Source organism: Engraulis encrasicolus, chromosome 11, assembly GCF_034702125.1.
Source record: "Engraulis encrasicolus isolate BLACKSEA-1 chromosome 11, IST_EnEncr_1.0, whole genome shotgun sequence".
NCBI lineage: Eukaryota > Metazoa > Chordata > Actinopteri > Clupeiformes > Engraulidae > Engraulis > Engraulis encrasicolus.
In genome coordinates this window covers 47,865,678-47,881,670 of record NC_085867.1, presented here as the reverse complement: position 1 = coordinate 47,881,670, position 15,993 = coordinate 47,865,678, and the positions used below count along the sequence as shown (strand labels likewise).

The 15,993-nt window shown below is 49.5% G+C and overlaps 1 protein-coding gene across 2 annotated transcripts in view; it reads right to left on the bottom strand.

Annotated features, from left to right (window-relative positions):
* Positions 1–75: 75 nt before the first annotated feature.
* Positions 76–15,993, bottom strand: part of setd1ba (SET domain containing 1B, histone lysine methyltransferase a) — a 30,997-nt gene continuing 15,079 nt past the window's right edge. For both annotated transcript variants that reach the window (XM_063210798.1, XM_063210797.1), the window contains exons 7-18: positions 12,811–13,551; positions 11,878–12,063; positions 10,803–10,896; positions 10,266–10,477; positions 9,172–9,244; positions 7,272–7,805; positions 4,488–6,274; positions 3,584–3,760; positions 2,793–2,918; positions 1,892–2,011; positions 1,359–1,496; positions 76–922 (exon numbers count right to left, since the gene is read on the bottom strand). In XM_063210798.1, coding sequence (XP_063066868.1) covers positions 749–922; positions 1,359–1,496; positions 1,892–2,011; positions 2,793–2,918; positions 3,584–3,760; positions 4,488–6,274; positions 7,272–7,805; positions 9,172–9,244; positions 10,266–10,477; positions 10,803–10,896; positions 11,878–12,063; positions 12,811–13,551 — 4,362 coding nt within the window. In that variant the 3' untranslated portion in view covers positions 76–748. The remainder of the gene's footprint in view (positions 923–1,358; positions 1,497–1,891; positions 2,012–2,792; positions 2,919–3,583; positions 3,761–4,487; positions 6,275–7,271; positions 7,806–9,171; positions 9,245–10,265; positions 10,478–10,802; positions 10,897–11,877; positions 12,064–12,810; positions 13,552–15,993) is intronic.

The window sequence follows — 15,993 nt, the reverse complement described above, 5'->3', positions numbered from 1 at the left end:
AGAGAGAGAGAGAGAGAGAGAGAGAGAGAGAGAGAGAGAGAGAGAGAGAGAGAGAGAGAGAGATAGAGATCCACCACTCCGCTAACTCGGCAAGGGAAGGGAGGATGTGAGGGGGTGCAGACAGACAGAAAGGGGAGTACGAGAGTGACCACTTGCTCCCTCAACCTCTATTTGCCCCAATTGCCTCCGAAAAAAAGAGGTCAGAATGAAGCATATAGGCAGACAAGATGCTTTGAGGCGTTAGATGGCAGAGTTGTGGTTGCACTAAGGAGGGTAGAGGGGGAGGTGAGGCGAGGTGTGGTGAGGTGAGGTGAGGTGAGTGGTACAAAGTCATCTGGGTCACATCTGTACACAATAGGAAGAAAAGCACCTGGAATCGTAAACAATCATCTTGTGGTTTTTTTTTTTTAGTTTACGTTTTTTTGTCGTTTGTCTTTTTTTCGTTTTTGTCCGTCTGGTCAGTTGTTTTGTCTTCTGTGTCGTTTGAGAACAACAGCTAGCTGCACATTTGTAATAGGAGAATGACACGATTGACAGGCCAACTCCTCTTCTCTTCTCTTCTTTTCTCTCCTCCTCCCTCCCTCCTTCTTCTTATCCTCTCTGATGTCCACGTTCTTCTCATGACGTTCTTCTCAGGTCGCCACTCTCCAGGTTCCTGTAGAGCGCTGGCCTTGGGTGTCTGGGCTGGGAGGGAGGGAGGGAGGGAGATGGTTCCAGATGGTTCCCCCCTCTAGTTCCTCCTCCAGGCTTAGTTGAGGGTTCCTCTGCAGTTCTCGGCGCCGCACAGACAGGGGATCTTGACGTCCTCGATGGGGAACTTGTAGTCGTAGGTGATCTCCTCGTTGACGCTGATGGGCTGCTTGGAGTAGATGACGATCTTCTTCTGGGACTCCACCGAGATCACCTTGGCATAGCAGTTCGGCTGCATCGCAGAGAAAATACAAAAACACACGATGACTTGTCAATGTTCAGCTTTTGTTTGTTGACAACGGTTGAAGCAATACTAAGTAATGTTCCCCTTAAAGCTTCAAATGATGTTTCCAAAGTCATCTGAGTGGATTATTCACTGCAGCGGTTCTCAAAGTGGTCTGAAAGGGGGTTTCTACAAAGGTACTCAGCTTCTACAAATTGTGTTAACTATATTTGCATCATTATTGGAGGGCATCTAATATCTAACCTTTTTGCATCAAAGCAAGACGAGTTTGTAATGAATATAAATAAATACGTGAGCAATAGCGAAGAATATTTGTATTTAAATAAATAAATATATTAATAAATTAATAATAACAAACCATAAAATGCCACTGAATGACTTGAGGCCCAAAAGAGCCTCTGGCGTGGCGTGCATGTGTACTCACGTTGCAGCTGTGGTTGATGAAGCGGGCAAAGTTTCCGCACTTGGTGGCGTCGATGATGGTGTCATGGTCCACGCGGAACATATAGCTGCTGCCGATACCCTCCTCCTCATAGCGCTTCTCTCGCATGTCCGCAATCACCTGGAAACACACACACACACACACACACACACACACACACACACACACACACACACACACACACACACACACACACACACACATAAGAATAGGACATGATGATGATGAGGGAGAAACAGGGAGAGGCAGAGTTCATCAAACTAGGACAAGTACCCTTATGATCGTTTTTAACATTGTAAGTTGCCTAAGCTTGCACTCTAGCAAGAGTGTGTGTATGTGTGTGTATGAGAGAGAGAGAGAGAGAGAGAGAGAGAGAGAGAGAGAGAGAGAGAGAGAGAGAGAGAGAGAGAGAAAGAAAGAAAGAAAGAAAGAGAGAGAGAACGAGAGAGAGAGAGAGAGAGAGAGAACGAGAGAACGAGAGAAAGAGAGAAAGAGAGAGAGCAGGAAGGGCTCACCTGTCTGATGTTCTGGCCTACGTATTCGATGACCATCTCATCCGCAGCAATAGGCTCCAGAGCGAACAGGCCCCAGTCGTGGATACCCGACCTGCAGAAGCGGATCTTCTTCTTACGGAACTGAAGCAAAAGAGGAGGAAGGAGGAACATTAAGGACCTGGTCACGGAAAGCAAAGCAGCATGACGTACCACAGAGAGTGACCTTTGTTGTCCCACACACATACCTGGTAGCTAAGCTTAAAATAAAATTGACAATAGAGAACATCAAGACCTGACACATAAACAAACTTCACACACTTCTTCATTTGGCACAAATTGAATTGTGTGTGAAGAACATGTTCTCTTCAGTGAAGGCGAGCAGACTTCCATCCAAATGGCTGGGTGGCCGTTATCAGGGAGTGTCAAGGTGATACTTATTCCCAAGGTAACAAGGTAAGGGCATTAGTGTTTGCAGTGCATGTGTTTGAGAAAGGCACACACAGCGAGATAGAGGAGATATGCTAAGTAGAGTGAGTGAGAGAGAGAGAGAGAGAGAGAGAGAGAGAGAAAGAGAGAGAGGGAGTTAGAAAGAGCAACTAAAAGAGAGATAGAGAAAGTCAGTCAGTGTGTTTGAGAGATTAGCAGATAGAGAGACCTTGACAACGAAAAAGTAAAAGAAAGAATAAAACCAAAGAAAGACTCAAAAATAGATAAGCGAGAGATGTAGAGGAGAGGCATGGTTAAGGTACTGCAGAGAGAGAGAAAGGGGGGTGTAGACTATGGCAAGGTAAGCTATAGTACCTTCAGCTGGTTGAACTTGAAAAGGGGAGATACAAAGACCAAAACAAAGAAAGAGAGAAAGAAAGACATACAGATAGAAGGGGGGGGGTGTGGAGGGCAAGGTAAGGGTGCGGTAGAGTACCTTGAGCTGGTTGAACTTGAGCAGGTCGCTGTCGCAGCTGAAGGAGGACAGCAGGCGACGCTGTTCTGAGCGCCTCTCCGAGCCCGACCGCGTGGAGCCCTGAGGCTGCGCTGGCTTATGCACACCCTGCGGACACACACACACACACACACACACACACACACACACACACACACACACACACACACACACACACACACACACACACACACACACACACACACACACACACACTTAATATTATTAATACAGTTAACGTGGCTAAAAGTGTTCCATGCTGTACCTGTTTGGTTGTTTTTGGTGTTTAGAGTTCGAGCTAATTACTTGGTTGCACTGCAATTTCCCATCGACAACCTACTAAGTTGCTAACTGGTTAGTGAGGATGCTTTCAGGAAACGGGGCCCTGCCTGTTTCTGAAACTGTATTCAGCAAGCTAATATGACTCTGGCACAAACAAAATATTGCACTGCACCAACACCTTCATAAATTTTAGTCGCATTTGACTTGTCCATTTCCATCTGTGGCCATCATGTTGTTTGCATCTATACAAATCTTTGTATCTGTGTGTCACCTGTACTCTTTCTGTGAGCTCATCGGAGGGCAGGTGTGTGCTGTTGAGGGGTGTGTGTGTGTGTGTGTGTGTGTGTGTGTGTGTGTGTGTACATTACCTGCGATTCCTCTTTAGTGAGCTCGTCAGAGGGCAGGTGTGTGCTGAAGAGGTGTATGTGTGTGTGTGTGTGTGTGTGTGCTGTTGAGGTATGTGTGTGCGCGTGTGTGTGTGTGTACATTACCTGTGATTCCTCTTCGGTGAGCTCGTCGGAGGGCAGGCGCGCGCTGTTGAGGTACTTGAGCTTGTCCTTCTTGTCGATCTTGTAGTATCCCTCGCTGCGGGCGCAACCGGTCACGTGGTCACTCGAGCCCTCGTCACGACGCTTGCGCTTCACGCCTGGCACGTTCAGGTTGGTAGGTGCACAGGAGTTAAGGAAAATACCCGGACACCCACACACAAGGAACGTATGGACGTGCACACACACACGTGCACACACACACACACACAAACACGCTGTGACACACCTCAGCAAGGTTACAGCATTCTCCATTCCCATGTCTACATTCGCTCGCCCCCACAAACAGACACACTCTCACACACAGGGCATGTCTAGTAGTCACAAACAAGCAACTCAGTGCAGGTAGAGAGAGAACTTACAAAACCACACCTCCATTTCATAAAAACACACTCACATTTGTGAATGTATCCAAAACCACACATCCACACACACAAACACGCACAAAGACAAAATCACAGGCTTAAACTTGCACACGCACACGTACACACAGACACACAGAAACGCACAAAGACAAAATCACAGGCTTAAACTTGCACACGCGCACGTGCACACAGACACACAGCAAACACACACATGCACAAAGACAAAATCACAGGCTTAAACTTGCACACGCGCACGTGCACACAGACACACAGCAAACACACACATGCACAAAGACAAAATCACAGGCTTAAACTTGCACACATGCGCAGTCCCGCGCACACACACACACACACACACACACACACACACACACACACACACGCACAGGCACAGGCACAGGCACAGGCACAGACACACACACACACACTCCCCAACCCCTGGCCTCCCCCATGTCATGTGTTTGAGTAGTGCAGTGAAGGATATGGGGGTGGTGCACCCAGAGCGTGTCGTTGAGCCAGTCGTTGGCGCCGCTGTCCTGCTGCAGCAGTCGCTCGTACGTCACCTGCAGGTGCCGGATGTCCTCCTCGTCGATGCCGTCGTTCCAGATGTCGTACAGGATGGTCATCTCCTCGAAGTCCGAGCGCGCCACGAAGGCGGGCCGCGGCGGCGGCGAGTGGCTGACGGGCGAGTGCATGGTGCGCAGCAGCTCCTCCCAGCCCCGCCGGGCGCGCCGCGTCTTGGCCTGCAGCGGCCCGTCCTCCAGGAACAGGTCCATGTCCGACAGGTCGGTCTGGTGGTGGGGCGGCGTCGGAGGGGACGAGGGTAAGGGGAAGGGTGGTGGCGGGGGTGAGGTGGAGGTGGTGAGGTGGTCTCGAGGTGGCGAGGGGGAACGTGGCCGTGGTGGTGGTTTCAGGTCCTCATCCTCCTCCTCCCGCTCTGCTGGTTCCCTGAAGTCCAGGCCCAGTGTGGATGGGTCCCGGCCTGTGTGGATGCCAGCAGCAGCAGCAGCACTGAGGCCGGGTGCCTGGTTTGGGGCTGGCTTTGGCAGGGGCTCCGGGTACGTGGTCCCAGGTGCGGGAGGCTCCGCTGCGGGCGCTGTGAGAGAGGTCTGGAGGTCGTGGGGGTGAGGGGGGTGAGGGGGCTGAGAGGCCAGGAGCAGCTGCTGCTCAGCGTAAGCCTGTGCGGCGGCCATCTTTTTGTTTTTGGGCCGGCCGGCCTTCTTTTTGGTCGGAGTGATGATGGCGGCGGTAGCGCCGTCCGCGGGCAGGGGCACGTCTTTGGGCAGCTCGCCATCAGCAGGGCCCGGGTACGAGCCGAAAGTACCAGCAGCAGCAGCAGCAGCAGCAGCAGGGGGCGTGACGCCTTCCTGGGGCACACCGGGTAACACCGAGGAGGCGGCGTGGGGGGGGATGGGCAGGCAGGGCAGCGAGACCACGGGCTCCTTGAAGACCACCTTGTCGCCCGGGGTCGAGTCCGAGCCCGTTCGGTGTGGCACGGGAAGCCCCGTGGATGATGATGATGATGATGATGCGGCGGCGGCGAGGGCCGAGGAGGGATCAGGCGGCGTGACGGTGGTGAAGACGGGCCCGAAGGTCAGGTCCCGACCCGGCGTGCGCGGGATGCCGGCGCTCAGCACGGGAGACTGGGCCGGGTAGGCGAAGGGGCTGCCGGGGACGTGCGGGGAGCCCAGGCCGAGTGACAGGCTGCCGCGGCCCGACAGCTGGTAGCCCTCGCTGCCCGGCGTGACCGGCACGCTCTCCGTGCTGTGCGACTTGGACAGGCTCCCGCCGCGAACGGGCATCTCTCGTCCCGGCGTGCGGGGGATGTCCTCGTCCGTGGGCAGACGGGGCCGCGAGGTCGTCAGGAGGTCGGCGAGCGGGAGGCCGGGTTGCGGCGGGTGGAGGAGGGAGGACGACGACGGCGGGTGTCCCGTGCGTGAATCTGGGGTGGTGGGTAGCGAGTGCGTGGGGAGGGGGAGCGGGAGGTGGAGAGAGGGCAGGGGGGGAGGGCCGGAGCCAGGGGGGGTGGCGATGGCGTTGGGCAGGGGGGGGAGCGGGTGTTCACGACCTGGGGTGCGGGGGATCTCCTGGTGGGGTGGCTGGGGCTGGGGCTGGGGGCCCCGGGTCTTGCCCTTGGTCTTGGGGCCCCGCGGGGCCTCGTGGTCGCTGTCGGCCAGGGAGCCGGTGGGGGTGGGGGGCCTCAGCACCCCCCCCTCGTCCTCCGCGGGCTCCTTGGGCAGCGGCAGCTCCAGGTCACTCTCAGGCTCCTCGTCTGGAACACACACACACACACACACACACACACACAAATAAAAACATGTACATACACAACATGACATTAACCCATTGATGCCTGATGTTGCGTTGCACAACATTGGCCTTGGTGCCTGGAGCTGCATTATGCAACATTCAGGCACATGAATTGTTTGAGATGAATTAACACATTCTAATGAAAGAGAAGGGTCTTAGCGTTTTAAAGAGCAACTCCTGCCAATTTCAATCTGTTGGATTGATCACGCTTCCCTTGACTTGTCAGTACCCGGTGACGCCGCAGTTTTTGGCTCAGCCCTTTCCGAGATATGAGCCATTGTAATGGAGGCAACTTTTGTTTACATTTCAACATTTTTATTTATTCCCAAAAACATCCAAAAGGTTATGCAACATCAGCAGACAGCTAGCAAACAGCGATACCTTTTGGGAAAATATTTGGAGTAGGCCTATGCTCATTTAAAAAAAAAAATGTAAACAAAAGTTGCCCCCATTAGAATAGCTCATATCTCGGAAAGGGATGAATCGAAAAATGCAGCATCAACGGGTACTGACAAGTCAAGGGTATATGTGCAATACAACAGCATATTGAAATTTGCAGCAGTTATCCTTTAAATGCAACTTAGTGCATATTTGGATGTGCTTCAGAAGCTGAGATACTTAGGTTTTTATAGGCTGAGGGCAGCTTTTCTTTAAAAGGGCTCAGGCATTCAGCACACTTTTTGCAGGTGCCTTAGGCGTCAATGGGTTAACTTGCAGACAACTATTATCTAAGCGTTTCGTTACACTGTATATTACACACTTGCACCCTTGACACCCTGTCAAAGTTCACTCATTATTATTTGGTGTGTGTGTGTGTGTGTGTGTGTGCATTCCATTTATGAATGTGGTCTACATACATTTCATAAGCATACGAGTGTGTAGGCTACCTGCTATTCTTTTGGCCGAGGATGGCCCCAAAAGGTCATTACTTAGTGTTAGAAGCACACAATGATCCATACCTGGCATCCCTTTGGGCGAGGGCGGGCGCGAGGGCGAGCGCAGGGACCCGACGGCCTCCGCGGCCTCTCTGATAGCCCTCTGCTGGGCCTCGGGGTCGGTGCGCAGCCTCTGCCTCTCCAGCTCCAGGGCCTCGTCTCTGGCCTCCGCCACCCGTACAGCAGGGGGCGACGATGGCGCCCCGGCCTTGGGCTCCAGCACCGCCGCCACGGCTGCCGCTGCCGCATCCTCCACCTCCTCTTCCTCCTCCCGCTGCTGCTGCTGCTTTTCTTCCTCCTCTTCCTCCTCCTCCTCGCCAGAGGATGAGGAGGAGGAGGATGAGGAGGTTGAGCTTCGTGTGGCTGCTTCGGCCGGCGCTTCGGTCTCCTCCTTCTCCTGCTCTTCCTCCTCCTCTTCTTCCTCCTCCACCTCCACCTGCATGTCATCCTCCTCCTCTTCCTCCTCTTCGTCGTCTGAGCTGGACTCGTATTCTGACGAGGAGTCGCTGCCGGAGGAAGAGTCCGACGAGGCTTTGGAGGAAGAGGAGCTGCCGGCTTCTGCAGAGCGGGACGGAGCACAAGACAAGCCAGTTTCAGAGACCTGGTCCCTGTTTCTCGAAAGCATCGTTGCTAACTAGTTAGCAACTTAGTAGGTTGCCAATGGGAAATTGCATTGCAAACAAGTAAGTTGCTAACTTAGTTAGCATCGACGTTGTCCAGAAACGCACCCCTGAGCATATGGAACTGAGCGAGATACAACTGAGACTAGCCAGGCCGCGCCCTCCTAGTGAGGAAACATCTGCAGCGTTGCTTCTAGTCAGGCCAGGAGCAATACAAATATTGCTTCCGAGCTCTGAAAAAAAATCGGGAACTCCCACTTTGTCGGGAAGCAAACAACCAGTAGCAAACCAAGGGAGGGGTGTGAAGAACCATGGCGTTTGGGAAAGGTTCATTCTTATGCTGTTGGTCAGACCAAGTCTGGAAGAGATTTGAAAGTTGATGATCATCAGGCTACACTGAGACAGCTGTATACTGCAACTATGTTCAGTGGCTCTATGTAATGTAAACTCTCACTCTATTCTGAACTCAGACTCGTTGGTGTAACAATCAGAGCACAACCACAACCCTAGTGATGGTCACAACTTCACACTTGGTATTGTATGTGAGCCAATCAAATTTTCTTCTAGTGGCAATTCCAAATCAGAGTTTTAAAACATCTTGACACGATGAACAACATCAGAACAGCAGTCCAGCACTGTAAAAGATCGAGGGGCAATTTTCACTGTTATGGGAACACGGGCATCTTGAGAGCAATGATCTGCCAGTGTGTGTCTGTTCTGCCATGACCGATCAACCAAAATATTACTTCCTCATTGCTTACTCAAGTCTGTCGTAAAATATTTGATTGAAGCTTACTATTTCACGCACAACACACACACACACACACACACACACACACGTGCACACACACACACGTGCACACACACGTGCACACACACGTGCACACACACGTGCACACACACGTGCACACACACGTGCACACACACACACACACACACACAGATCCAAAGAATGTCAGTGCGGCAGGCAGGCAAGCAGACAAATGCACGCACGCACGCACGAACGCGCGCGCACACACACACACACACACACACAGGTGTGGTAGACTGACAGAAATACACTTTCCAGAGTGTCACATTCAAACATACAGAATTGCAACAGTTCTGTAAGCTGATAAACACTGTAATTATTTACACAGCACACAAGGGTGATCCCAAACTAGTTGTGATGATCACGTATGCGTTAAAAGCCTGTGCATTGGCATTTGAGTCAGAAGACTGGGAGGGATTTGAAATGCCAGGGCATGGTATGGCATATCAATGCATTGGAGCCACTTGTGACACAGGGGTGAGGTGGAACTTACCCTCATCAGATGAGTCAGAGGACTCGCTACCGCTGGACTCGGAATCTCTGTCCTCCTCCTCTTCCTCCTCCACCTGAAAAGAATGACATTCTCATTTAATTAGTTGCAAGATTAATATGGGTTCAAACATAGGGGCTTCAATCTACTCCAATGTGCCTGTCATTCTCATTGTCTCATCTTTTGTCTGCTGTGATGGCAGAAATGTAATGCTTGCCCTTTGCAGACATAAGTTAAAGTTGAATAGATGTTTGTTTTATAACTTGTTGACTTATTTGTTTATTTATAACCATATTTAGAATTATGACCGTATTTCAAGAAGCTGATGACAGTCTTGGACTTAAGAGCATCCATCTGGGTATTGCATAATACCTAGTGTATGTAATTTTGCTATTACTGCCCACAGAACCACAGCCAGAGATATGCCTTTATAGTTGACCAGTTATAACCACACTAGTTAACCATCTTATTTTAGAACAGTACTCTAAAGTGCACAATTACACAATAATTATCACAATATCGACCAGGAACGAAAGACCTGGGAACAGAAGTAGTCAGAGTCTGATTTCAAGACTTCTCGTTTCCAAAGAAGGTGGATCTAACAGAAAGCGAAACTCAATACAACGCCCCATTGCAACATTCGGCCCCATGATGGCCGCCATTCTGGAATGAATATTGGACAAATTACATTGGAATGTATTGGGAATGTGTACAGGATTTCTACATAATACGGTAAAACTACATCGATAAAACTATCGGAAATTCTTCAGTTATGAATGCTTATACCCTCTCATGTGTTTTTTCAGCACAATCAGTGCAGAACTTGAGTATCTATAAGGCTAAAGTTGCCAAAGTAGCTAGCCATATTGTGCTAACTTTAGCATTAGATCCGCGGTCTTTCCTATGGCCAAAGAACGTTGCTATGGCTACTGGTCATAACAGAGTGGCGTACGTGACTACCTGTTCATTCCAGAATGCCGAGTTTGACTCAAAACTGACTCAAAATGCCCTCTATTGACTGTTTCCCATAAAAGACCTGAGTGTCGCTCCTTGTTAGATCCACCTTCTTTGTCGTTTCCAAGCAACCCCCTGCTCACCTTTGCAGACAGCCTCTCGGAGGCCACTTCGTCACGATCCTCGTCCCGGTCCGATGCCACCTCCTCCTTCTCTGAGGACTCCTCTTCCTCCTCATCTTCCTCCTCCTCTCCCTCGCTGTCCAGCGGCCGCGCCAGTCTTCGGCGGGCAGAGCCGTCTCCTTCCTGCCGCGAGCCGTCCGACGGATCGGCTGTTTCTCGGTCCCGCTCGGACTCTACAAAACACAACAGAGAGAGAGAGAGAGAGAGAGAGAGAGAGAGAGAGAGAGAGAGAGAGAGAGAGAGAGAGAGAGAGAGAGAGAGAGAGAGACACGCACACACACACAGTTAACAGGTAACAAGTAAACAGGGCGCCCTGGAACCATTTACAATAATTTTACACTGCATCACCATGTACAAATAAAAACATTAAAGGTATAGTTTTATGCTCCGAGTGTGTCCGCGTGTGTGTGAGAGATATAGATAGATTGAGAGATGGAGTGTGTGTGTGAGAAAGAGAGAGAGCGAGAGAGACAGACAGAGAGTGAGTGCCTCCCTCACCTTCGTCGTCCATCTCATCGTCGACTGGCGTCGATGGCCTCACCCTCTTGGAGTCTGCTGTCGAGGCGGCATCAGGAGGCTCCTTCCGTTTCACCTGAACACACACCACCACCATCAGTCAAGGTGTACATTATGAAGAATCATCAAGCAGGTTGCCATTCAATCGTTAGTTTGGTGGGTGGGTGAAATAAATGTCATGCGTGTTTGGTGTTACAGTATATCACGAAAGTGAATACACTCCTCACAGTTTTGCAGATTTTTGAGTATATCTTTTCATAGGAAAGCATTACAGAAATGTAACTTTGACACAATGATTAGTGACCTTTTAACAACATATTTAACCGCTTAAATTTCTTGTTCACTCAGAAAAAAACAAAATACAGCCATTAATGTTTGAACATGTACTCACAAAAGTGAGTACACCCCAGATTAAAATCCGGTAGAGAAGGGGCTATGTTGGCTCGAATCGTCTCGAAATGAAAAGGGATGACAAGGGAGGTCATCAGTGTGCGTTTCAACCTTTCTTTGCATTGAACTTTTACATTTTGAGTCTGCATCTGGCTTAAATAGATTGGTGTGAGATTTGAATGCAATCCTATGGAGAATATCATGATCTGCTTCAGTAGTCACAGTGCATGTTGACATACATGTTTCTTTTAGGTGTATTTCAGATTGCCAATGTTGACAGCATTCATGATTCCCCAAACCATGTCAGTCCCACTACCATGCTTGGCTTATGAGAGGATACACCTTTTTTGTAAAACTCACTTGTTTACCACCACACATACTTGACACCATCTAAAGCAAATTTGTTTATCTTGTTCTCTTCAGATCACACAACATGGTTCCAGTGATCCATATCCTTAGTCTGTTCATCTCTCTTGAGACCAAGATAAACAAATGCGCACACTCCTAAGAAGGAGTGCTGTTATACTTGTTAAAATTATAAAAGATATTCAGAGGGACAATTACACTCAAAGATGCCAATAGCCTTCCCTTATCAACTAATGTGTAGGTGCAATGCTGAGTGCACACAGGTGTAATGTGCAGACTGTAAATCTCGGACTAGTCCTACCTTGAAGGATGGTAGTCTGATGGCACCGCGTAGACCGATGCCCAGGCCCATGCTCATGCTTTCATAGCCAAGGCCCTCGCCCTTGTTCCAGTTCTCCAGCAAGCTGGACACCACGGTCTCTTTGGGCTTTGGCTTTTCTTTCTCCTCCTCCTTCCCTTCGCCAGCTTTCACCGGTGTCAGCGAGGCCTGCGAAATGAGCAATACAAAGCAATATTAACGTCGGCAAAACTTATCACACGCACATTTAATATTGCGTGCCGTTGGCGTGAATTAGCTTGCTAAGGTAAGCGATTAGCATACATAAAATAATACCCAAATGCCGAGTCAGTCAGTAAATAAGCAGTCCTGAATATTTATTATTTTGTCCCGTTTCCTTTTTACTTGGCTTATTTTCACTTTAAACCGCACAAACGTGTGCCAACTATCCGCTCAAATAAACGAATTTTAAAAATGTACTTTTCACTGACATTAGCGAAATCGATTTTCTTCACACTGACAGAAATGGACATTAGACACTTTTAAATCACTATCCTTACCAGAGTGTCACTTGTGTTATCCATTACACAGCCCCGTAAAACACCTCCTGCACTTATTTTACGAATGTGTCAAAGATTCCATACCCAAACCAAAAGATTCAAAAGTAGCCTTTTCGGAGGAAGTGTAACCTGGTAACAGAATTATTGACTGCTACAAAATTAAAACGGATGCTACAAAACTAAAATAAATAGCTGCTCCGCCAACAAAAATATCAAGTGCTGAGTGCTGAGATAAGTGTTTGTGTTCAGGATATAAAGAAGGAGAGAATATTTTGATATTTACACAGTAAAAAATAATTTAAAGCCCTCGAAAACATCAACCTCGGGCGTTTTGCAAACAGCGCCTCAAGCTTCTGTTCTGCAGTGCCCAGTTCCCGCCAGTAGAGGGCAAACTCACCTTAGCCGACCGCTCCTTCCTCTCCCACCACTCATCAAAGGCCCTGAAGGCCACCACCTCCACCATCTTGCGGTTCAAGTCCCTCTTCATGATGGCCTTTAGCTCTTTCACGATAACAAGGAGCACGCCGTCCACCGTGGCTTTGTGCGGATCCTCCTTCTTGGGCTCAAACCCAGGCGGCGGCACGGCAGGGTTGAACTTGGGCACCGGCGGTATGGACCATGGCTGCTGCCCGTGACCCACGCTCCCCGAAGGGGCGCTGGCCATGGACAAGGGGGCGTAGGGCCCTCCGAAAGCCATGGACCCTGCGGCGGCAGCGGCCGCAGCAGCAGCGGCAGCCGAGCCGGCCATGTAATGCGGGTAGGAGTAGTGTCTCTGGCTCTGTGCCATGCGGCTGAGCATCTGCGTCTGCATCTGGAAGGACATGCTCACGCCCCACTGGGGCAGGCAGCTGATCAGGTCCACAGGCATCATGGGGATCATGCCCGGCGGGTAGGGGGGCAACGGGGGCATCATGGGCGGGGGCACCCCCGGAGGTCCTGGTAAGTGGTGGTGGGGCGGGAGGCCAAAGCCGGCCTGGGCGTGGGCCAGAGAGGTGTAGCCGGGCGGGGGCATGGGCATGGCCTGAGGGGGTAGGGGGGACACCATGGAGTTGACCACGATGGCCTTGTCGCCCGAGGGGGGCGTGCCTGGCATCTCGTCGTCCGAGATGTCCATGTCCTCGCCTGAGGAGTGGTTACCCTGAGAGGAAGAAAGAGAAGGAAAAAAAGAAAAAGAAAAGATGCCGGACATTTATTTTCACTTTTCGCACCTCTCTCTCTCTTTATCTTTCACTTTCAGTGTACCTGATATCACTTCCTCTTATTCCTTCTCCATTTCTTCCTCTTTTTAACACTCATTATTTCTCCTTTCCTACCCATCTTTCTTACATCAAGAACTGACAGATATAAATCACACTTTGTAGTTCATACATTTCTTTTTTGCTTGCATGCAAACACACAGACACATTGTTTCAGCTTGTTTTTCCCAGTCATAATAATACACAATGATTTACAGTTTATCCAGTTAAACAACCATCTGAACGGAAAAATACATGTAAAGAAAAATGCCTGCAAGTGTACTGTACAGTATGTGTGTGTGTGCATGTTCATGGTATTTCCATATGACAAAGCAAGGGCAGTGGTCTCCTGCTGACCAAGTCCAACAATGGCCTGAACAGAACAATATCTGCAAGTAATATGTGTGTATACATCAGTGTTTCCCAACCTTTTTTGTGTCATGTACCCCATAAGCCTTTTCGTTGAGCCATGAGTACCCCTTAATGTTTTACATCACCCCTTCTATTGCAGTGTGACTATGCTCCATGCATTTGTTAAAATTACATTTTTCCAAGTACCCCCTGCAACGTGCTCGCGTACCCCTAGTGGTACACGTACCCCTGGTTGGGAAACACTGGTATACATGTACAGTATGCATTTTTATGGGCTTGTCATGTTGTAGTGTTTCTCAACGCGGGTGCTAAAGGGGGCGTTGGGGAGCTCTGGGGGGGTATCAAGCAGTACAATCACCTGATCAGAAACACACATAAGAGGAAAAATACCTGCACGTGTATGTATGTATATACTGTTACTGTAATGTATGTATGCAGGTATCTATGTTAGGGTGCATCAGATGCCCCCTATGAAAAAATATTGCCTTGGCCCTATAGTAAAAATGTTCTACACCCAGTAAAAACACTCTGTGTAAAATATTTTGAAATTTGGATGAAGTCTACCGGGGCCACCAGCCCCATGAAAATAGAAAATAATGGTGATAGTCAAAATCTTGGAATAGAAATGGCTATTTCGGTGCATAAAGCTACCCAATAAAAACATATGGCCTCAGCAGTGCGATAAATATGTTCTATGCACAGTAAAAATCAAATGAAAATACAAAATAATGGTGATAGTGATGGGCAACCTTTTACACAGTGCGTTTTTACTGGGTGTGGAACATTTTTACTATAGGGCCAAGGCAAAAAATGTTCATAGGGGGCAATTGATGCACCCTAATCTATGTATGTATTGTATGTGTATGGTGTTGCCATGCTGCCAAGCTGTAAAGCATGGTCTTGGCAGACAGCAAGAGCCCATGAGTCACGTTGGCAGATGGGTTCTGTCTGTCTGCTTTGTTTATAATCGAGTGTTTAGAGTGTTTGGTCTGGCTTTTGCCACCGACTGTATGGAAATATCCACCCTGTTATTATAAACACCATGCACGCACTGAGGCCTCAGGCCATCCATCATCAGTCCATCCATCTTCACTTCACTGACTGGAAATGTGAGAAGTCTCAGTCTGTCTGTCAGAGTGTGTCTGTGTGTGTGTGTCTGTGTGTGCGTGTGCGCGCGCGCGTGCTCTCGCGTGTGCGTGTACTCTGCACACTCAGTCGGAGTTCAAGCCAACTGTTAATGAGGCAATGACAAAAAAAAACAGAAATGCAGCCCCTGAAGAAACAGGAAGTGAGGTCATAACGGCCCCATAACAGCAGGATGGAATGGCCAGCATAGCCAGGCAGGCACAGTAGTGAGTGTGCATTCCAATATGTGACCTTGCGTCCTCCACTTGCCTCCTCCACTTGCTTCTCTCCTCGTACCAGGAAGTAATATGTCATGATGACATCACTGACAGCAGCATTATATTTCAATATCTTGCAAAAGCTCAATTGTAAAGTCTTTTTCTCATTTGCAATTGGGATGGTGAATGAAAAACAGTTCCTCAAAAGTTGTTGTGGCTAGGCCGACAGCTGGGAAACTTTATCGTTTTCTCCACGGAGGAGGGGCCAGGAGGCGGGACGAGGAGACAAGCGCAAGTGGAGGAGGCAAGGTCGCATATTGCAACGCACTCAATGTCAGCGGCAGCATTGGGAAAGAGGAGGAAGTGAAAGCAATACAGCTCCAGCCAGGGCCGTCGACAGCTATTGCCGGGCCCAGGACAAAGTCATCTGAGAGGGCGCTCTTCTCAATATAAGGAGAAAAGCATGAGCCTATTCTGGGCCTCTCTACCTCTCTCTCCCTCTACCTCTCTTTCTCTCTCTCTCTCTCTCTCTCTCTCTCTCTACCTCTCTCTCTCTACCTCTCTCTCTCTACCTCTCTCTCTCTCTACCCCTCTCTCTCTACCTCTCTCTCTACCTCTCTCTCTCTACCT